This window comes from Cygnus olor, chromosome 4, assembly GCF_009769625.2.
Source record: "Cygnus olor isolate bCygOlo1 chromosome 4, bCygOlo1.pri.v2, whole genome shotgun sequence".
In the NCBI taxonomy this organism is placed as follows: Eukaryota; Metazoa; Chordata; class Aves; order Anseriformes; family Anatidae; genus Cygnus; species Cygnus olor.
Genome location: NC_049172.1, coordinates 73,908,858 through 73,931,589, shown reverse-complemented (window position 1 = coordinate 73,931,589; position 22,732 = coordinate 73,908,858). Strand labels below are relative to the sequence as shown.

Below are 22,732 nucleotides of genomic sequence, written 5' to 3'. Positions count from 1 at the left end.
AACGTTGTTTGAATTTTGCATATGTTTATAGATCAGATTCATTTATAGATTTGATTAAATGTGCTCTTTGTTGTGATGTATTGATGCAAGATTTGCATAGCTAAGATTTAGATTCAGTTGATGTGTCAATTTACTTTGCATACCTACTTGCAAAAAATAGTGAGATTATGCAGTGAAATTATGTAGAATGACGCAGATTATTTTTTCCCCAAATTGTACCAGTGGTTTCCAGTTCTTGCTCAGAAGTTCTTATATACCGTGTCAGCCACAAGGCAGTGTTCCCAAATTCATATTCACCTCTTAAACAAAAAGTAAGTTAAAAATTATGGAAGACTTAATACTGCAAAATCATGATGAACTTCTAGGGAAAGCTGAAGAAGTATTTTTAATGATATAAAAAGCAACATAAGGTTAGTAAATTTCTGATGCTACTGCACTTAAAAAGTTTCAATGTCACTGATGCTGTCTCTTGAGGTAATTTAAGGTAAATAAAAAGAAATGGAATTGTTTAGTTATAATCCTTTTGACATTTATACTTCAGTCCTTTTTACAGCAAAACTGGAGTTATCTGAGTAATGCACAAGCTATTTTTTTATTAGCAATTTTACATGTAAGCAATTTAACAGAATGAAAGAAAGCTGGTGATAATTTGATAGGATTTGAAGATACGACCTCATAGGTTATTATTTTTAACCCCTACTGGGAAAGTTCAAGAACAAGTCTTTCATGCTGGGAAAATGAGAACAGTTGTAGTTTATTGATACCTCTTTTAAATATATTGTATTTTATATGTTGGAAATTGTTAAACATTAAATTGTAGAACAATGTCATATGATTTTTGAAACCATTTAATAAACAAAATAATTAAACTAAGGGTAAAAATCAGGGCTTTGAATTGTGTAATGATTCTGTGTTTGGAGAAAAGTGATGTCTTCTACACTAACATTATAGGAGACAACAAATGAAAGACAATCCTAAGAGTCATCCAAAAATGAAGTGGATTATTTATTGCTAAGGCTTCTATTTTTATTTGTCAGATGATATTATTTTGATGTATTCTAATACGATACTTTTTTATCTATGACACAGAAATAACATTTGTTTCAAAAGGAAAAAACTTTCTTAATAATACCTTGGTTCAGAAGAGTTTGACTATAGTACATGATTTTTTTTAATTACTGGTAGGAATGTTTGAGCTTCTGTCTGTGATCTAAAGAAGTAATTAAATGTTGTTAAGCAAAGTCCTATTTCTTGAAACAAATTTGCTTTTTTTTGAATTTTCTCATTAGCTATTGTCTTACCAGTAATTGTGCAAGAGTATCATGGATTAAAAGTGGTATAGAGGACATAAACCTACACTGCTTCTTTGGAGAATGGGTGAACTATTGAATGTCCTGTTAAAATTTGGAACTAAAGTGCAGAAATTAAAGCAATGTGAATATTTGACTGCATATGCCATTTGTCAAAGTAAAAAAGGCTGATAAACCTGAGGTGAGCTAATGAGGTCTTACATTTTGTTGTTGACACAAAGGGGAGAGAAAAGCACATACATTACCTGTGTGGTCAGTGTCTTTGTCTTGAGTAATAAACGGGTCATGTAGACATCCACACCTTGTCTCCGACGTGTCTTCAATCTCTTTGAGAACCAGTAGGCTGTGGAATTGGTGCTGCCATCTCTGGGTGCACCCTCAATATCTACTGGGTTACTTGATTCCTGATCTGCCTTGTCAGGGCAAAGTTACTGCTGCTGTAATTGCTTGGTACTGTGTGCCCTGGTTATTTTATCACACAGGAAGAGGAAAGGGCGTAGATTTATCTCACTCCAAAAAGCTGGCCCAATCTTTTATTCACTTGAGGTTTCCTTATCTTCCAGGAGGATGTCTCCAAGTGATTTGTCTTTCTTTTTATACTAGGGTAGGCAGTAAGCCACGGTGTGAACAGTTTTAGACTCCATTAAGCAACAAGATGAAATGCTCGATGCCTCAGAGTAAAGGTGTAGAGAAGGCACTCAATGGGACTTTCTCAGACTGACCGCCAAGCCTCTGCCTGCATGTCAGGGGCTTCAGGTCAGTGGTTTATGTTGCTCATTTTGTTTTTTGTTTTCCCTTTTCTGAATGTATCAAGTTAATTTTTGACCTGATATAAAACTTCTGGTATATGCAGTACCCTATGACAAGGAGTTCCAAAACCCTTGCTGGTAACAGCAGTTATTTTTTTGTTGTTGTTTAATATATTTTTTTAAATTTTGTGTTGAGAAAGACAAAAGCAAAAGATTGTTTCACTTCCTCCACGATACCTAAGATTTTGTCAGCTCAGTTTTGTTCCCCCCCGATCTTCTCTTATATACACTGAAGATTCTCAGTCTATTTACTTGTTCCCTGAAGTCCTTGATTGTCCTTGTTGCCACTCTGTATTTCTCCATTCTGTTATACTCTTTTTAGAAAAGTGATGGACAAATAGTATTGATGATGTAGATTTATAGTGGCATAATGGTGTTTTCTGTTTTTTTTTCTTTCTCTTTCAGAATAATTCCTTGCTTTATTTTGGTTGTTACTCTGTGTTAAGCTGGCACTTAACATAAAGCTATAATAATTCACAGATTGTGTTCGTGCATATTAATAACCAATACAGAGTCCATCACTATGTATGTAATCAGGAATCTGGTCCTTTTTCCTGGTGTCTATCACATTACATTTACCAAAGTTAAATTTCATCTGTCTTTTTCATTATCATTTTAAGACCTTCAAAACAATTCTGTCCTGTAGTTCTTGTTTGATTGGAAGGAAGGGAAAAAGGAGAAATGACTAAATGATTGGATGGTGCAGGCTGGCATTTTGCACTTCAGTAGATGTATCCAGTCCTTAGGTCAGTTATTCTCAGTACCTTGGTTTCTCAGAAACATAGGAGGAGGGGGAAAGGACAAGGAAGAAGAATAAAGTATTAATGCTTGGACTATTGATAGTTTGTTTGAATTGTAAAAGTATCTTGGGTCCCACGATCCATCAGTGTGAGTTACAGAGCTAATCTGTATCAGCATTACTGTGAATATGGGGTTTCTTAAAAAGTAAAGAGGAGACACTCAAGAAGATGTGTTATAACAGTGTTTGAAATTGAGTTTTTCCAGTGATTAAAGGCTTATGAAAAGTGCTGGTAGTCAACAAGTCTTCACAAAATGCTAGACTTGAGAGCAAGACCAAAGGAGAAGATCTACCCTGGAAGGGCTCAGTGGAAAGGAGATAATACTTTTCATAAATCTCTTTCACTTTGGTTCTCTCTTTATAAATTTTCTTTGTTAAAATGGCTGTGTTCTAATAAAACCTAGTTTTACTAACTCAAAGCCCTTGTATTTTTGGTTTGCTTAATTGAAAGACAAACTGTAAGTGGATCCTCCTCAAAGTAATGGTTGATGTAGAGCCTAATTACAGACACAGTGGTGGGTCTGAGAAACTCTCTCAATCTGTTAGCAAGTGCAGATGTCGTCTAGAGTGGCCACTAGTTTATTGGAACTGTCTTGTGTTCACTTGTGATAATGTCACAGATTTCAGCAGCTAATTTAAAAAAAAAAAAAGAAGAAAAAAGAAGTATCTTTTTCTAAAGATTTCTGGAACACTTACAGTAGAAGTTCTAGCTAGTGTAGATAATGTGTCAGTATGCATAAGAACTGACTGAAGAAAATGAGAAAAATTTAAGTTTGTCACTCTTTCCATATCTCAGTTGTTTGTTGATAACAGAACTTTGAGGAAATTATTGATCTTATAAATCTGAGTTTTGGGCCTCTAAAAAGGACAATATTATTGAAGGGCTGTTTATGTTCTGCAGGTAATGTTGGCTTGGAATTAATGCCAAGAGGACAAAGCAATTGCATCTTGGCAAAAAAATAAGTCTTGAAATGTATGAGCAGGGAAATCACAGAAATAGTAGCCTTCCATTTGTCCTTGATTGGTTCCTTTTTCCTAGGCTCCTTCATGGAGGAAGTGTGGGGAAAAAAATCTTTAAGCTATGAGTACTACACAAAAAGCAAAAAATTATGGACTGATGATACTACATTATATCTTATAATGCAAGGTAGAGTATTAGTAGAGTTGCAGTGTAGACTAGAGTCAGCCATGGCTAGTCTGCTGTCAGACATTAGAAAGCTGGAGCGGCAGTGATAGGAATTGTTTTAAAATAATATTGAACAGTGGAATTATATTAAGACAAAGCGAATTTAAAAAGTAGGATGTAAACATGCAGTAAGAAATGACTGAACAAGAACCACAAAATAGCCACAAGGGACAAACTTATAGTGCTTTGTAGGTCGCAGCAGAACAAGTGATAAGTTGCTGTGGAATGTCTTGAGCATGCAGCTGAGGATTAGCAAGAGCAGGACATCACCTACTGACTAGATAATTTGAGTACAGTATGCAAAACCAAAAACCAGTTGGGCTTAAAAATTGAACGTACCATGATCAGGGACAAGTGGGTGATATGGGATGCTTTCCATGCCTCTGCAATGAAGAGAAGTGATGACAACACTTGCTGCTATTAAATTATCTTCTCTGTTTTCTTCGGTCCTGGTGAGGAAGAAAAATAGTAAATCTCTACAATGTTCATGCATCATTGAGATGGCCAGCAACATACACTGACGTTACCATGAGCCATGGATGGGAGCCAAATAAAATAATTTTGCTCTCTTGAAAACTGGCTTTTTTTCCATCATAGCTTATCAAGGGAGGAATTTTAAAGTAGTGATACTAGTCAGGAAATCAGCTACAATGATTTTTATGCTTCTACTTTTTATGCTGCTATTCTGTATGTATAATGTAAGTACCAACCGTCACTAGATTGTTACCTTTCCATCTCTCACTTCTGTAAGTAATTCCTTCAGCTAAAGCTAGAGAAGCGTTGCTTAAATCAAACAAACCTCAATGTGTTCGTTCTTTATATGAAACAATTTTCTGTATTTTATGGGCACTGTATTGTACCAGTCAGTGCCTGTGGGTGTCAAACCACACAAATTATGTCGCCATGGAGCATAAATCCCTAGATGTCAGTGGCCTGTGTGACTGGCACATTTGTAATTAGCTGGAACTCTTAAATCCACGTTCTTCTTATCTTAATGGGAAGTAGTGCAATAGATGGTACACAGTGCCCATTACTAGAGTTCAGGGGTTCTGGAATTCAGTTCGGGGAAAAAAAAAAAGCTGAATTTTGTTATTGCTGGAGCATTTTGATCTGCTCTGGAGACCTGCTTATTTGTTGGGTGCCATCATGTGGCTGTCAAAGCGTGAGCATGGTTGGATGGGATTTTCTGAAAGCAGGCCAGTCCTTTGCTTTTTCTTTTGTTGATTTTTATTTTTGTTTTCTGTCTTGTGATGCATGTAAGGTAAAATAGCATGGTTCTCCAGGTGCACTGCAGTAATAGTTTTATATTTTGATTGAACCAGGCGTCCCCTCTACAAAACTTTGGGCAATGTGTTTTCATACATTCGCTGAATGGAATGCTGGAAGGCAGAGATGCGATTAGTGTAATCGCCTGCACAACACGCACCGTATCTTTTAATGAATTAAGTCATGTTTACAGTAATCCTTACCTTTGAGGCAGCGAAGTCCTGAATTTAAAATAAGCAGTGATAGAAAATCCATCTCAAGTCCTTGTAAATTGCTCCTTGTAAATAGTTTCACTATTCAACAGTATTTTAAATGCTGTTTATTTCTATTAAGGATTTGTTTTGTTTCAGCTTTCACTCACTGGATTTTAGAATAGCTTGGCCTGGATTAAGAAGTTTGTCACAATCACTTTTTTTTTTTTAAATGATATCTGAAGTTCTAATAATTAAAAATCTATAAAGCTATGATAGCAGTGGAAATTTTGTAACCCTTGTGTTAATTCTTTGTTAACAGTTTCAAGTGCCTACACTTCCCATTGTTTTGTGAGAGATTGATGGTGGATTGGTAGCCTCACTGAGGTAATTCTGTCTTCTAATTTTAAACAGTCACAAGTTTTTTTCCCTGCTTTTCTGGAGTGTCCTCCATGCTTTGAGGAAAAATAAGGACAACAAAATTAGTCAAACTGTGTAATAGATTAGGGAGAGAGAGGAAGAGAGAGTACAGGTGTTAGGAGGTCTGGTCTCTCTCTACGTTAGATTTTTTTTGTTAAAATTGTGTGTAGGTTTTAGGAGAAATAGCTGCTTTTGTTGTTATTTTCGTTAAGCGTGTCATCTACGCTGTTATCACTTTGGATGTCGTCTTTCAGATGAAGAATTGCGTGTATTCTCTGATTGTCTACGTTACTCATTTCCTCTTGAATAAAGGGCTGCCCCAAATATGAAACAAACCTTTATTATCCTTTAATTAAATTATTTCATTTGAAAATATATTGGAGGTGATGTGTTTCTTGTGCTGTCACATGGTATTTCAGGATTAACCAATGAAACTACAGCAAATTCTGTGAATGTACAGCCAGGGAAGAGAAAAGATTTTGGATATCATCACAGACGCCTATTTATTGTGATTCATTTAGAACATCCATCAGCATAAGAATAACATCAGGAAAATTCCAGTAATAAGAGATCAAGGAAAATTAATTAGTTTAGTTCTTGTTTCTAAAACTTACTATTTCCAACATTGTGAAATTTTACTTTGTTCTTTTGGGGATTAGTGGAAGCATGGGAAATAATTATGGAATGATGCATATGGCTTCAGTGAGGATGACACCTATTCCTGCTAGGGAAAGAGCAACTTAACCCAAGTCTGACATGTTCAGAGGAAGAGCAGATTTAATGAACACAAGGTTAGCTGATAGCTTTCTCTAAGACTTGTAGGAATTTCTCACAGAGGCAGTCGATGAACAGTTTGACAAATGCAGATACCAGCAACAAGACAATATGAGCATCCAGGAGTTGGTGGGAGCTCTCAGAAAGGTTATTAACGTCCATAAATTCTTGTAGAGGGAAATGCCAACCGTGCTCCCACGGGGCTTTGTTTGAAAACAATCCTGTTTAATGTATTGGTTATGGAGTTGGAAAGTGGAATAGCTCCTTCTCCTTGGTACTGAAGCTTGGAGACTGTACAAGGGCAAGGGAGGGACTGTTGTCACCCAGTATGTCACAGTGAAATTGGACAAGCTTTGGGCTGGTTGTATCTGTAGACAGATAACTAGAAGATCCTGTTCACTGCAGGAAACTAGTGTTGCATCTACAGCAACAAAAGCGAAAAGCTCTTAACTGAAATAATTAATAGATAATTTAAAATGTAATAAAGAAGAAAGACATATAGAGATGATGCTAGCAGTATTGATATTGTAGTGAAACTAGCTGGGAAATAGTCTACTTGAAAAGATACCTAAATAATAATAATAATAAAAAAAAAAAACCTCCCCCACCCAACTTTGACTTGGAAAAATGTATAAATTGTTTAATTTGAAGATAACCATGGTTGTTCTTGTGGAATAAAGGGTTCTCTTCCAGAGAAATGAAGGAAAGCTGTAGGGCAGTACAGAAGTAAAGTTTAATATTAGTTTCCAAGTATGAGGAATGGGAAATGGGATACTTTCAGCGAGAGGATGACCTCTGCATGCAGAAGCTTGAAAAATCATGGTTAGAACCAAGTTTAAGAACTTCTTTTATTGAAAGAACTGTTCAAATTTGAGAGAGAAATTCTGTGTTCAAGGGAGCAAACATGCATTAGTTTAAATCAAGAATACTTGATACTTCTATGCTTTTGTAAAATGTAAACAGGTATTACCTGTGCCAGTTTCATACACTGAATTAAAATAACAAGAGGGTAAGCAGATTTAGTGATTTTTTTTTTGCAAGATCTGAGGTTAATACCTGAAATTAATGTCTGTGTTAAGGATGGACAGAACTTGAAAGAAATGTTTTAAAAAGCTATGCTTTTATTAGAAAAAGAAAGGTGCATTTATGTACATAGGTCATATCTACAATCATCTAAATGACTTAAAGGTATTATTTTTACTGTAATTACAAATTTGATTTAATATTGGGGGGAAATGTGATGGAGTGAGAATACATAGCATAGGACCTGCACCAAGTATCTGAAATAAAGTCTTTGTTTTTTTCTGGGCTTGCAATGTGACCCAGTGTGAACCAGCATCCTAGCAGCAGCGATCTCAGAAGCTTTGATCACATCCAGAAGTCTGAGAGAGGACTTTTATTAGGAGGCACTGAAGAGCTGTGAGAATACAGAGTGATTTGTGGGAAACTCTTTGGTTGTATGGAAGTGACTTGACAATCTTTTGCTGGGGCTTTGGCTCCTTTTGATATAGATTCTTTAAAATCTTCTAGCATTTTAGGAAACTCCTTTATCTTCACTTTAAAAGTTTTTCAGTGGACAAAAGCATGCTCTCATGAGTAAAGCAAGAAAAAGAATTGAATGGGGATTTTGTGCATGGCTGCTTAAACCAGCTTTCAAGCACGTTCATTCTGGTTAAATAGTATCTTGGAATAAATTAATTTTCATATCAAGCAATTCTACTCTTAATGTTTATGACATCAGACAAATGGCAACCCTCCTTTTTTCCATTGTTCTTACTGGTAGCTCTCCCCGAATCACCAGGTTCCCTCAGAGAGAGCCAACCATTAGATTTGTAGGCGTTAAGAAATGGAAATCATATCCAACATCCTCCTAGAGTGAGGACTTTCTGTGTAGAAAATTCCACCTAAGGGTTGAATTAATAGCCCAGCTTCCTGTCCCAGCGTCCACTGATGGTCCTCAGATTCATCTTATAGCTCGTCTAAACCTCTTTCTGAAATGGTTCAGGTGAGGACTGGATGCAGCTCCAAGGTTTGCTGGACCAGATGGGAGGTGCAACCTCTGCCATGTCATGGTAGCACACTTCAGAGTGCCAGCTCCGGCAATCCTAACGTGGGAGCCCAAACTGGCAGTAAATCCAGAACTGTAGATGTTCGTAAGCCTTTAAACTAGAGTTGTTTTTCTAACCCATATAGTAGATAGAAAATGATTTGAGCATTGCGTGCAGCATGGCTTGGCACAGAATTCTGAAATGTTGTCGCTTTTGGTTAAAGCAGAAGTGGAAGGAAGTCCTGTGGGTGGGTGCAGGGGGAACCTTTCTGTTACAGTGACCCTTGCACTGAGCTTACACCTTACTTATGAGTTCTTCATGATCTCTTTGGTTCCTACAGGCAGTTTTCCCTCTCAACTCAGTCATGTCTCGGTGTAGGCAGTTGCCTCCAAGAATGAGCTGGTTAATGTGACTGAGAAGTGAATGACTCAGGCGTTGCTTTTTTATAACTTTCCTGTTCAGGTGTCAGGGGACTCCATGGTCACCGTCCCCTTGACTTTGCTGCCAAGGTAATCCTCTCCTTCTCAAGGCCTTTCCCATTGTTAATAAATGGCTTTCTGGGTAGAAGATGGGGTTTCCATAGTGGGCTGCTTTCATTTAGGAACTTCGTTTCCTTGAAGGCACACCACAATCTCAACCCAGCATGGAGGTGGAGGGTTAGCAGAGGGGGAGAGGACTGTGAATCCGAAAGGAAGTGAAGAGCTTAGAAAAGCTCAAGCTAAAATTTTGTGCGTAGTTGGGCTTGGGCGTGAGGCCAAAAGGTTTATTTTGGCTCGTTTTTCCTGCCTAAGTTTTAGGAAAGATGAGAGAAGAATCCCATTCCTGAGACAAAATAAACAAGTATGTCAAAAACTTGTTACTTAAACATGTAGAGACAGATACTCCTCCAAACCATCTTGATTCATCTTTTTTTTCTATTTTTTCCACCTTATTTAAGCAAGGTGACGGGAACTGCCCATGTCAACTCTTTTCATTTCAGCCAGATCTGCTGGAGGCTGTACTGGCTGGCAGTGACCTAATGAGAGGTGGTGGTGTCTGTACGAGGTTACGCCGCGCAGGTCAGCTCACAGTGCATGTCTGCAGTGCTCTGTGCTGCAGACAGATGACCGGTAACAGCAGAATCTCAGCTTTATGTACCATGAGGTATCACCGCAGTCCTCTGTCAGTCCGATTAGCCCAGAGGTGAAGTTTTTTAGGCTGTGTGCATTGCTCATACTTCTGATGGCTGAGCTCGTTTGTCCTGTGCTCCAGCCTGCCCTGTAACCATGCTAGGTAATCAAGGGCCAACATTGTGCATCCCTACTATCAGGCTATTAGATTCTGTAGGCATACCCAAGGATATAACCATTCAAGTATTTAGATTTCTAGCTCCCAGTTAAGCACAAAAATGCTTGTGTGAGGTGAGACAGAATTTTTTCGCACACTGGAGCAGGCTCCCCAGGGACGTAGTCACGGCACCAAGCCTGTCAGAGTTTAAGAAGCATCTGGACTGTGCTCTTAGTCTTATGGTCTGAATTTCTGGGTTGACCTGTGTGGAGCCAGGAGTTGGACTCTGATCCTTGGGGGGCCCTTCCAACTGGGGATATTCTATGTTTCTATGATTTTCTTTATTTATTGCAATCCGCTGTGTATGGAATTACATACTCTTAACATAAGCATGTCTACATGTTCAGAAGTGTTTGTTTTGACAAAGTTCTCAATCTAAGATGCAAACCAAGAACACACAGAATGTCTATTGTTCAGTTTTGCAGGCATCTTAAAGCAGTTTGTGTCTATGCTGCTGATGAAGAGGCAGTCCTGTCCTGCCCGTCACCTCTGCTGCTGCACTCAGAGCTTTTCCTGCAGCTGGTGCTGCTGCCCACGTGGCTCCAAAGTCAGGCAGTGAGCTTAAAGCTCATTTTTCTTTTGCAGGATTAGTTAGTGTTCAACCAGGTTATGTTCTTAATGGAATTTATAGCGCTGTTGTAGCAAAGAATCAAGCACGTGCAGAAAGAGCTGAGCTGGCCTCTCAGTCTTGATGATTACGTTGGTTTAAAGCAATTATGGAAGTATGTTTGGGTATGTAGACTGTAAACAGTCTTTAATAGTCCAGAGAAATCTTTTGAAGTATTAGGCCTATAGTAAATTTACTATTTCAAAACAAGGGATAAACTGTGGTTGGATTTTTTTTTTGGACTTCTCTCATCTGGTTGTCTTTCTGCCTTGCTTGTCCATCTTTCTCACCTTCCTCACCTATGAAGACCATTTTTTACCTTGCAGTAGCGAATATAATGTTGTAATTACAGGTCTGTGCTGACAGTCTTTCCAGTCCAGTATTGCCACCAGATTAATCGTATAGGTTTGCTAGGATTCAAGTAGAATGGGTATTTCTTTAATTCAGTATAAAATATTTGGCATTTTTCTTTTGTCTCTGCAATGTTCTGCATTGCACACGTGAACTGGACTAGCAATTGGAGGTTCTAGGCTGGAAATGTTTTTTTTTTTAAGTTGTAGAGTTAATTTTGTTCTTGTAGAGATAAAATATTTTAAATATTACATCTAAGTTGCAGCATAGAAATGAGATGTACTGGCATTTGTAAGCAGTTTATAGCCACCACGGTGGACATTTATGTAAGTCACAAGGGGAGTGGGTCTATTGTGGAGGAAAGCAATATGTTATAGTGTGATGGACAAACAGATAATTTCACATGTGAAATGCTGTGCTTTTGTAGAAGGTTCCAAACAGTAAAATACTGCGGTTCATAATGGTTGATGCTAAGGGTGATTGTGGGGTTAGACTTTTAGAGACTGCAATATTAGTGCAGAATTCCGCTGGCGTAGTTAGAACTTGGCTCTAGTATAGGAATCCAATCCAATGAATTGCTGACTGAAATAAACAGTTATTTTCTTTATAGATGATACTTTGAAGACAGACTGCCTAAACAAATTTTGTTCACATTGAAGAATTTGCTGGACTGGGTAGGGGAGAAACATTTCTCTATTGCTATATTTAGGAAAAGCTGAAAGCAAGAGATGCACATACTTTTGCAAATATTCTTGGAGGAAAAGTACAGTTAGGCAATAGAATTCCCTAGATATATTATTGAAAAAATATGAAGTTAGTTTCAAGAGTAGGATTGCCAGTCATCTGTGCAAAACATTTTGTTAGGAGTCTGATGGCTAAAATACAGTGCTATTAATGTACTTTCCTTATTTGATAATATTAAATTTCAAGTTCATACCAAATAATCACAGCCTGCCAGTAGATAATGTATGGGAACAACAGAGAATGTTTCACTGAAAATTTCTTCTAAAAATGTCTGAACTATGCAATTATAAAAACACCATGCAAAGCTTAATTCAATGAGATTTACCCTGAAGAACAATTAGTTTGTATTTCTAAGTTACAGGGGTTAGAACTCAGTTGAGAAACTTAGTTTCACATTTTGAAAAACGAACCAGTGGTTGTCTAAGTGTGTTGCTGAGCATTTTTTAAAAATGACAATAAATTGGAAAATTTAGAGAGGAGCAAAAAAAATTAAGTTACCTAAGAAAATATCATGGATATCATTCTAGCCCAGACAGTAACAGGGGATCTCTTTTCCGTACATCTCTTTCTGTTTTCTTTCATCTGTCATAATAAACTTTTATGTTTGTATGAAAAATGTTATGTGATGCCATTATCCTGATAACACAGGATATCTTCCTCGCAGGTACTGCAAGGTATAAGCTATGAGTGATTTATGTTTTCAGTGAAGCACTTAGAGCTAATGGTTTGGGGGATATTTGGTCAAAGTAGTAATAAGATACTGTCAGCATCCTTTCCTTTATCCAGCTGAGCAGTTCTAGTTCACCTGCTCAGTCTAGGAAGATTGTTGTAGAAATGGCGAGGAAGAAATATTTCATTTGTTCACATACATGTACTTGGGCAGGAAACTGCTTTTCATTCTTTTGTTATTCAAAATTTTTATTGTGACAACAGTTGGAGATATGTTGAGGAAAAAGAACTAACTTGACTTTTTTATTTTACTTGTTTGCTTTGGGAGCAGATTTGAAATGGAAAAAAACCCTTTTACAGGCTTTTAATGAGGCTTTATCTTGTATATATCTTTTCTAGTTGAAAGCATTGCTTGCCCTTTCATATTGAGTTTTGAAGATGTTTTTCCTATTTCTTAGTAAAGGTTGAAACTGAGGCAGTATTCCGATTGAAAAAAGTGGTCATCCAGTTTGTATCTTTTGTGTCACCTGTATGATTGCCATCCACTGAAATTAGTTTGCTTTGGTAGGCTTTGGACTATCTTACAGCTTTTAATTAGTTTTTGCGTTATAAGAAGTATGTGTTTCAGAATCCATGTTAATAGTAGGGAAAAGCATGCTTATTAGAAAGAAAGAAACTGTGTTTCACACATTTACAGGTATCATAACTGATAAATTATTGACTATAATCATTGCCTACCTATAACTTGTTTTGTGAATACAGAGGCCAACTGGAGTAGCAACCATCCTTTTATAGAGGGACTTGCAGGTTCTGAAAGATGATTAAACATTGTCTGTTGGAAAAATGAGAATAGCTCCCACATTAACCATGTTTACAGCAACTAGAAGCTGTCTCATACTTTTATTTAATGACACACATGGGTGCTTTCAGTGCTGTAAAGCATGAAGCCTAATGATTTTTTGCATAAGAGTGGAAGCTGAACAATAGTAATTTTAGCATACACTAGATACTATCAGATAATTCTGCTACTAAATATTTGCAAGTGAGAGGAGACTGAGGTCTGTTTTTATATGTGATTTATAAATACACTGATTAAAGAGTTCTGCTATGCCTCTCTTTTTGAGCAAGTATTGCAAGTTGTCTGCCAGTCGTGCAGTGAAAATCTTTCACAGGCTGTGAATGAATTTTGCATAGACTTACCAGTCTGTTAATTTTGAGTGGTAGTAATTAGTCAAAGACATTCTCTTTAATAAAGTAGTGGAACTTATGTTGTGTACTCTAGATGATATTTATAAGTACTGAATATGTACCTTATTGAAATAAGCTTTATAATTTTTTATAATTGTTATTCAAGAAGCAGTAGCTGTAGTCTTGATTTTGTTCACTTAGTGTTTTTTTGTTTAGTATTACTCGAATTAATTTGTCAGCTAAACAGTAATTTTTTTTTGAAGAAAACAGTTTTTAACACTTGGGGTATTATATACAGATGACTTACTTTGGATCTCAATGTATAATATATTATTATTTTGTCTTTCCCTGCTAGAATTCTTATAGTATTCCAATTATATGGAACTTCTAGTTTTTGTTTTTCAATTAATTAATTATTATATGATTAATATAAAGGAAATATTTAAACCTGAATTATTTTAAATGAACATTTATTTGATCGTATTTCTCAGTGGTTTTTTTTTTCAGTGTTTTTCAATAGACAAACTAGTTTGTGTGTGACATTGCTCTTCACTGAATACTTTTATAACTGTCAGTGCAAACGGCCAGTGCTGTGAGGTGGACTGTATGTGTCCTGCAACTTGACGGCTGGATTTTTCTGTCTGTGGAATTTAAAAATGAAGACAACTGTCTTGAAAATTTAATGAAAACCTGAAATGGCAAATAAAATGACTGCTGTCTTTGTTTTAGGCCTTGTTTAAACTTTTAAGCCTAAGATGGTCTAGAAAATCTTTTTTTTTTTTTTTTTTTTTGAGCAAATACTGTTCCTCTTGGTGCAAAATTAAGAAATCCTAACTACTGAGGGGAATTTTTATTAAGAAAGCTGCACAGGCTCATTGAATTACTTGTATTCCATGCGAGGAGGGTTGACCTTGGCTGGCTGTCAGACACCCGCTGCCACTCTCTCACTTGTCTCCTTAGCAGGAGAAAATAAGATGGAAAGCTCGTGGGTGGGGATAAAGCAGAGATCACTAACCAGTTACCATCCCTGGCAAAACTTGACTTGGAAAAAAAAAAAAAAAAAGTAGTTTATTGCTAATTTAAATAGAGTTGCATGGTGAGAAATAAAGGCAAAAACTAATTTTTTTCCCTACCCCATTTTCCCCTGGCTCGACTTGACTCTTTCACTACTCTTTCTACTTCCCCATTTTCCCTTTGAGAGGCATAGGGGGATGGGGAATAGGGGTTGTGGTCAGTCCGTAATGCTTTGTCTGAGATGTTTATGCTTCACTTTCCTCACACTTCTCCCCAGCTCCAGTGTGGGTCTTCTTCATGGGCCCAGTCCTTCGGGGTAAACCTCCATGGGCTGCACCTGCTCTACCGTGGCTTATTCCAAAAATTCCAGGGGCTGCAGGGGAATTTCGCCTCCTTCTCCTCTAACCTTAGGGTTCACGGGGCTGTTCGTCACACTGGTTTTGCTCACTGCGACGCAGTATTTTGGCATTTCTTAAATATGTTTTCACAGAGGCAAAACCACCAACACGGCTGCTGGGCTTGGCTGTGTCCTGAGGTGAGTCCAGCTGGCTGGAAGCGGACACGTCCAGGCCATGGTCTCTTCTCAGACACCACCCCGCAGGCCCCTGCTATCAAATCCATACCACGTACACCCAGTACAGGATGTATACAGCATATATATCTTTTCTTAACGGTATAGGAGAGAAGATTTTTCTGAACGTAAGCTTTTAAGCACTTGGTGGATGTGGCAGTGGTGTGCTTGAGTGTTCTCAGGAGCAGAGGGACAGTAGCAAGATTATGGAGAAGTATTACATGTACATGGGAACAACGTGTGTGCTGCTCCCTAAAATTGTATACAATATTTGGACATTATTGTATTAATATCTGTGCGTTTTGTGTCACTTTGTCTCTTCTAGGGAGTATGACTTCTGCAACGTCACCTATCATTTTGAAATGGGACCCCAAAAGTTTGGAAATCAGGACTCTCACAGTAGAGAGGCTACTGGAGCCACTTGTTACTCAAGTAAGTAACTTCTATTTGTTTTGCTTCTTCCTTTAGCGTGATGCTATATTTACTCATTATATGTAATTATCTTAATAATTGTAGATAGTAAAATTTTAAATAGCTTTTGTTCGTGACCTCTAGTGGAAAACTCTGTTGAAATGTGTTCAGAAGTTCTTGTTCTAAATAATTAATAGTCTGAAAATATGAGCGGGAATACAGTAGCAACAACTGTTTAGTTATGCTTGTCTTTCAAAAACATTAGAAATTTATGAAGCAGTCGATTTAAGATAGGGATCTGACTGAGCATATGCCCTTGGTGTGTTGTGTTGGAAGACAGGTTCACATTAACAAAACCAACCAACCAAATTAAGGAAATGTCCAGTCATTCCTAAATGGAGTAAAAATGGTATGATGAAAGTGATACTAGGTAATGTTTGTAATGTATATATTAGTGGTATCTATCTTTTAACCAGATAGATCAGTTTTAACATAGTCAAAGAACATCTTTGTGTATCTATGCATATCAAGTTTCTTGTGTCTGTATAGATTTAAATGTGCTCCGAATGCATAGACAGGGGCAGGAGTGATGTGGTCTGGAGAAATATAGCAGTAGACATCGAGCTTCACTCATCAATCATTAGGGCAATGTGCTGAGACCGTGACCTGGTGCCTTTATTCTCCTGAGGTGCTACTAGAAATAGGCAGCTAGTTACATAGCCACCCTAGTAGGCTTTAATATGGGTAGCCCCTGTATTTAAAATACATAAATCATTTTCCTTATAATGCTAATTATATTAAAAATGAAGAATGCCAGCCAACACCATCTGCCTAACCACCTGTTACTAACAACTTTCTTGTAGACATTGTGGAGCTTGAGATTGGTCTGATGGGTAGAAATTTAGGCCTTGTTTTGAGCATGAGACCAGACTTCGTGATGGTTTGTTTTCAGAATAAAACAGATATCAAATATAAATCCCTACTTCTTTATTTCTCTAAAAATGATGTCTGTGTATGGTTCACACACTCTTTAAAAGCAGTCACTTTCCAGAGAAGTTACACCTAGTCGTCTTTCTTTGTTTTGAAAAAAATTGCATTATCTTTCTACAAATTACTCTGGGAATGTCTCTGACAGTGCACAAAACTTTACAGATTCAAAGGCAAATAAATGAAATGAAATGAAATGTACATTGATCCGTTGATAAAGTGATTATTAGCTATCATTATAAACGTTTATAATTGTTGATACGGAGGACAGACTAAAATCCAGAAGACACTGGAATATGAAATGAAAATTAGGTTATGAACTCTATGTTATTCTGGTCCACCTGCTGGCAAGGGAAGTGAGGCTACTGTGGCAACATGGTCAGTTGTGAAAAGAGTAAATTACTGAGTATTCTGTGAGTGATTTTCCCGTTTTCCTTTCACTTTGTTTTATTTTTCAACAATGTGCACTGAAGAGAGAAAATAATATATCAGCTTAGAAATGAAAGCACCATCGAAATTTCGTAGTTCCTGAAGTTAAGTTAAGGTTTAGCTAGATTTTATTTGATGTTGCTCCTCAACAACATAAATACAGCAATTACAAGTTGAACAACATGATACGGATTTCTTCAATGGGGAAAACTGTTTTGAAGATCCTTACACTTATATATTTTTACATTCATATTTATTTACTATTTCAGCAGTATGTCAAGAAGACTAGAGGAAATAATATGCAGTCCAGAGGGGCTAAAGAGATGTCTGCCTATTGTTTTATTCAAAGTTTATAAATACTTCCATTCTGGCTTCTTCATTTCATAGGACTTTATATAGTGTGAACATATAAAAAGAACTTTCTGAATATGTGATTTATTTCTCAATCTAGAGAAATAAGTAGTTTTACCTATTTTTCTATAGTTTGAATCTAATAAAGTATGTTGGACTAAAGCATGTTTTGTGAGCCACACAAACATAATCATGAAAATTTCAAGTGAGGAGAAATGTGCTACCTTCAGAGTATGTTTATCTGTTACATTTTTAGCTTAATTTATTCAGCTGCTCTTTGTTTTTCTCAGATAAGTTTACAAAAGTTAACAATCATCCCAGCTTGAAAGACTTTTTTTTTCCCCTTTCTTAAAGCTACATAAATAGTCTGGTCAAGTCAAGAATAGTGTCTTGTTTATCTCAGTTTGGGCTTGGATTGCAATCTGCCTATGCTGTGATAAACTCCACAAGAACTGAGCACACACTCCATGTGCAAGAGTGTTTCAATCTCCTTACAAAATTTCAAACCATTTCCCAAAGAGAACATCTACTTTGAAAGGTTCCTTTTACAAATAAATAAATAAGTTATTTAATCTCTGTTCAATTTGAACTCAGAAGTCCAATATAGATTCATAAGAGCTGCTTAACACAGAAATCTTACAGATGTTATTTCACAGTTAATTGACACTAGGTCACTGATAGAAGAGTGGCCACACTCGGTGGCCACAAACTGCAACAGAACTGCACTGCACAAGTTCCTGAGCCATCTGGTCTGACTTTGAAGGTAGCCTTACTAGATGACATCCTGTGGTCCTGTACAGCCAAAATTTGTTGGATGTTGTGATTTTTAGCACCGCCAAGATAAATCCATGCTCTGTTTTGGCATCACACTTGAATATTCTAGAAGATCCTCTTGTTATCCAGGCTGAGTATGATTTTGGAGAGTGCTTGAAAAAAAAAAATTGAAACAGATACACTAGGCTTTAGGCTCCAAAAATACTAATCAAGCCTTTTGTGTCTATCTCGTGTGTGTGTGTGTGTGTAGGATTTAGGCTCTGAACTCAGAGTATATATAGGCTCATAAATGAGTAACGTGTATCAGAAATTAGATTTCCAGATGGTGGAGGATCCAGTGATTTCTGCTGAAATTCTGGGGAGTAATACGGAAATGTGATGTGGATTTGAAAAAGAACACCACAGTGAGTCGGGAGAGTGGCACATTAAAACTTGAATTTTAGACAAGCTCATTAGTGTTCCAGATGAGAAAATATGGATAACCTATGAATTGATTTAGAAGAAATTCTAAGACAGGAAGGTTGTCTGAGCTGGAGGCAAAAAAATCCATTAACTGATCATGAGAACACATTAGAAATGACAGAATTGCATTTATTCTAGGCAGCCCTGAACTAGCAAACTAATTAAAACTTTCTTTGGCTGTCAGAGGTCTAAGTGTATTGGAAGTTACTGGAGCATCCATTTGCCCAGTGCTTGTTGTCATATTTGAAGTGTAACAGATACGTGCTCATATCTGCCGTGTGTCTTTTTCACATTGCTGTTACTGAGATTTTTGTGGAAAAAAAAAAGTTTTCTCAGTTTATAACTGTTGACGTTGTTTACTATAAATCTTACAATTTTTAATTCTATGAAAATTATAGAATGAAACCTATAACTAAAATATATCCTTAAGGACTAGTGCCTCTTATTCTCACCTTCATGCTAGTAACCAAAATGAATGACAATTTTATTTGTCAGACTGTGAGTGGTTTTCAGAAGAAAAAAGAATTAATTTTTCACAAAGGGATTAAGTGCCCTTACCTAATATTTTATGTGTAGCTGGAAAGTAGTATGTGTGGAGATTGCCCATAAGGACTCGGGATGGTTTTTGGTTTTGGTGATTTTGCATATTAATTAAATACAAATGTGACTTTTAATGAAAGAGATTATATAAATCATTAACACAATTGTTTTATTTTTTTTGAAAAAGACTAAAAGCACTCACATGCAAACATATATAAAAGGAGAAAAGAATTATGTATAATTTCTGAAGATAAGGTATGCTTACGCTCCGTTAATGAAACATCAATATTCTAGTGTCAAATTAGAACATTTTCTACTTTCTATTTGGTAGTTTGTCATAGGTATTTTAAATAGCAGTCTGGCTGTTCTACAAATGTACCTTTATTATCAGAGCCATGCAGCAGTTGTGCTTTTCAGGATATTCATTTTTGGAATATCATGCGTAAGTTCAGAATTGTAAAAATAACACAAGTAATAGTAAGTGTTCCAACTCTGAGTCCTGTTATAGTAGCTTAGAATGAAACAATAATATTTTGCAAGGCAGACAGATGCCATTGATTAATGGTTTTGCATTTTTTCTTGTATATAGTATCATTCAATAAAATTTAGTAACCTGTATATATAATAGGCTTGTAATTAGATAAAATTCCAAATAGTTTTAATTAGTGAGATTTATTTAGAAAATCATAATAATTATTGCTGATGTTATACTTGATTTCTCCTCAAAGACCTTGTGCCTAGTCTAATCCCTTGTGCAGTATATTTTGAAAATGACCTGATTTCTGTATTGCCTTGAGAAATATGTTTATATACCCAACTTTACCAGTTATTCAGAGATTATTTGTATTTGGTAAGCCATTATCATATTTGATCTGCAAATCCGGTGAGCTAATTAATCTCCACAGGAAATTATTGATTGCTGTTGTCTGGGAGCTGCATCTGAACCACAACACTGCACATGCACACATGCAAACACAGGCTTCCTTTTGGAGGTTTTGTGAATGTGTATGCATGTTTAAAACAATTTTCAGAAAAATGGTTACAGATGATGGAGTACTGTATGTCTGATGCACACATCCCACTTGTGTTAGTAATTGTGCAGAATTTTTGTGCAATTTCTCTATTTGATAGCTAGATTCAGCTGACGCCGTCTTCAGGATGGGCCTAAAGGAAAATGAATTATAAAGGCTCATTTTTGATCATTTGAGCTCAATTTAGTAACATTATAAGGTACAAATTCTTATTTTCTATTTGAGCACGACTATTTTCCCAATTGCAAAGTTATTTTTCATTTAAACATTCGGATCTGTGGCCTTTGTGGCAGTGCGGGAGGTTGGACTGTGCATCCGTCTTGTCTGGCGGGGGTTCGTTAGGCAATAGCCATTAGTGTCAGGGAGCCCAAGCTGCATCCTGTCAGAAAATGATTTTGGAATTTCGCTTTTCGAACTGAAACTGAACCTTACATCTCATTTATGAAGGATTTCTTGGTTGAGAAGGCACATCATCCACCTTGCTTTCTCCAATGTTGCTCTATTTATTGCTTAAAATGCCCTCTGAACTCAAAATTAGCAGGTGCCTATTTAGCTCAGGGTGGTTTTTAATCTGTTAGATCCTTCAAGAAATGTCTGGTGCAGTCTGGCTGTGACAGTTTCTTCTTTGCCATAAGATTTACTAACATCTGTGCCTCCCTGTAAACTCTACTTGGGATCTTCTCGGTACAGAGATTTTTTGTGCTTGCTGAGAGAGTATTTAACTCCATTTTATCATTTCTATTTTTGTTCTCCATGACTGGAAAACCGTGGACTATTTATAGTATGTGGTGTCCTGCAAGGTCAGGACCTTGTCAGTCTATGTTTGCCTTCCTGTGATTTTATTCACTGTTTAAAGGTATTTATGTACGCGTCTGTACCTCTGAGCTTGTGCATATGCAGGTTAGCATTTTCTGGGCGAAGAATGGAAACTCATGGGACTTTAGGTATTTTCCACTGCGCCCATATTCCGTTTTCATGACACGATGGTGCCTAAACTGAGAGTAATAAAACACATTGCCTACTTCTCTTCTGCCACACAAACCAACGTGGAGAGATGGTGAGAAAAAAATTAATGCTGGAGATGTAAGTTTTTCTGGCACTGTGATAGATTTGCCCCAGATTGTGACCGGAAAACCTTACAACTAAATGGGCCTACTGTATAGCTTTGTATTCTTAAATGTTAGCATTTTCATCCATTGAGAAATGTTTTGACCTTGGTCAACATTAGCAAATTCTTAGTGGTCAGGGTTACCAGAGGGGCACAAAGTGTCCTTGGCTTTATGTGGTATGGATGAAACTGTTTTCATCACAGTTTAATTTAAAAAAGCATTTACTGCTTTGACTCTTCACTCTGAGATGTAACCTTCTGAAACAGGTTTGCTGTGTCCCAGAGTGGCATAAATATATCCATGTGCAGTGAGTAAGTTCTGAGAAGGAATTTGCTGGATGTCTCTGCTACTACAGTGAATAAATAAATCATCTGACTTGATGCAGTAGGTCATGTCATAGCCTTATCTGTTGTATGAACAGAAGATGGGTGCTCTTTCATGCCTACAGAGTTGATCTCTTCTCACAAATTGAGACTCATTTATATTCTTAAAGTTGGACTCTTCTGGGGCCAGAGCTGTGACTAAAACCAAACAAAGAAAAGAGACAGGGGAATAAACATGCATCTTCCCACAAGAATACGTGGAAACACAGCTTTATGTAGAAAAAAATACATTAATTAACGCACCCCCCACAAACCTCACTGCTTGGCTAGCAGCGATACCAGTTCTTTTTGTGAAGAATCCCACAGGGAGTACTGCATTCAGCACTGGGGCCCCCAGCACAAGAAGGACGTGGACCTGTTGGAGTGAGTCCAGAGGAGGCCACGAGGATGGTCAAAGGGCTGGAGCACCTTTCCTATGAAGACAGGCCGGGGGACTTAGGGTTGTTCAGCCAGGAGAAGAGAAGGCCCCGGGGAGGCCTCCCAGCAGCCTGCCCGTACCTGAAGGGGGCTGCAGGAAAGCCGGGGAGGGACTCTTTTGTCTTCACTGGAAAGAAATAAGAAATAGAAACAAACAATGACAACAAAACACAAGAAAAGGCATGTAGCTGAATATTAAGCCAGAATTAACACTGAGAAGTTTTGCCAGTATTACCAGTTGCTGCTCCGTTGTCAGAATGAATGTACTGAAGTGGGCAGATGGCGGGAGAGGGAGACTTAGACAAATTTTTCCCGTAAGTGTAGGGCATTCAGCAGGGAAGGGCTAGTGCAAGCAATTGCATAGCTAGAAGCTAGGACAGTCCCTGTTAATCCCTTCATCTTTACTACTGAAACAGTGCAGCTTGGAGTTCTAAAACTTGTCTAGCCTTTTTCCTAACCGTATGGTTTTCCTGCATACAGTTTTCTCGTAAGTGTTTCATGGACAAGCTTTCAGAAAGTGATGTTTCTTCCAGGAATTTCCAAATTCTAATCAAGGAGCTCAAAG

The 22,732-nt window shown here is 37.2% G+C and overlaps 1 protein-coding gene across 5 annotated transcripts in view; it reads left to right on the top strand.

Moving 5' to 3' along the window:
- CTNNA2 (catenin alpha 2) overlaps positions 1-22,732 on the top strand; it is a 478,287-nt gene that overhangs the window by 41,450 nt on the left and 414,105 nt on the right. For 2 of the 5 annotated variants that reach the window (XM_040555117.1, XM_040555121.1), the window contains exons 1-2: positions 2,048-2,066; positions 15,599-15,705. In XM_040555117.1, the coding sequence (XP_040411051.1) occupies positions 2,051-2,066; positions 15,599-15,705 (123 nt within the window). In that variant the 5' untranslated portion in view covers positions 2,048-2,050. Of the gene's footprint in view, positions 1-1,913; positions 2,067-15,598; positions 15,706-22,732 lie in introns of those variants that run through there. The other 3 variants (XM_040555118.1, XM_040555119.1, XM_040555120.1) reach the window with 2 other exon arrangements.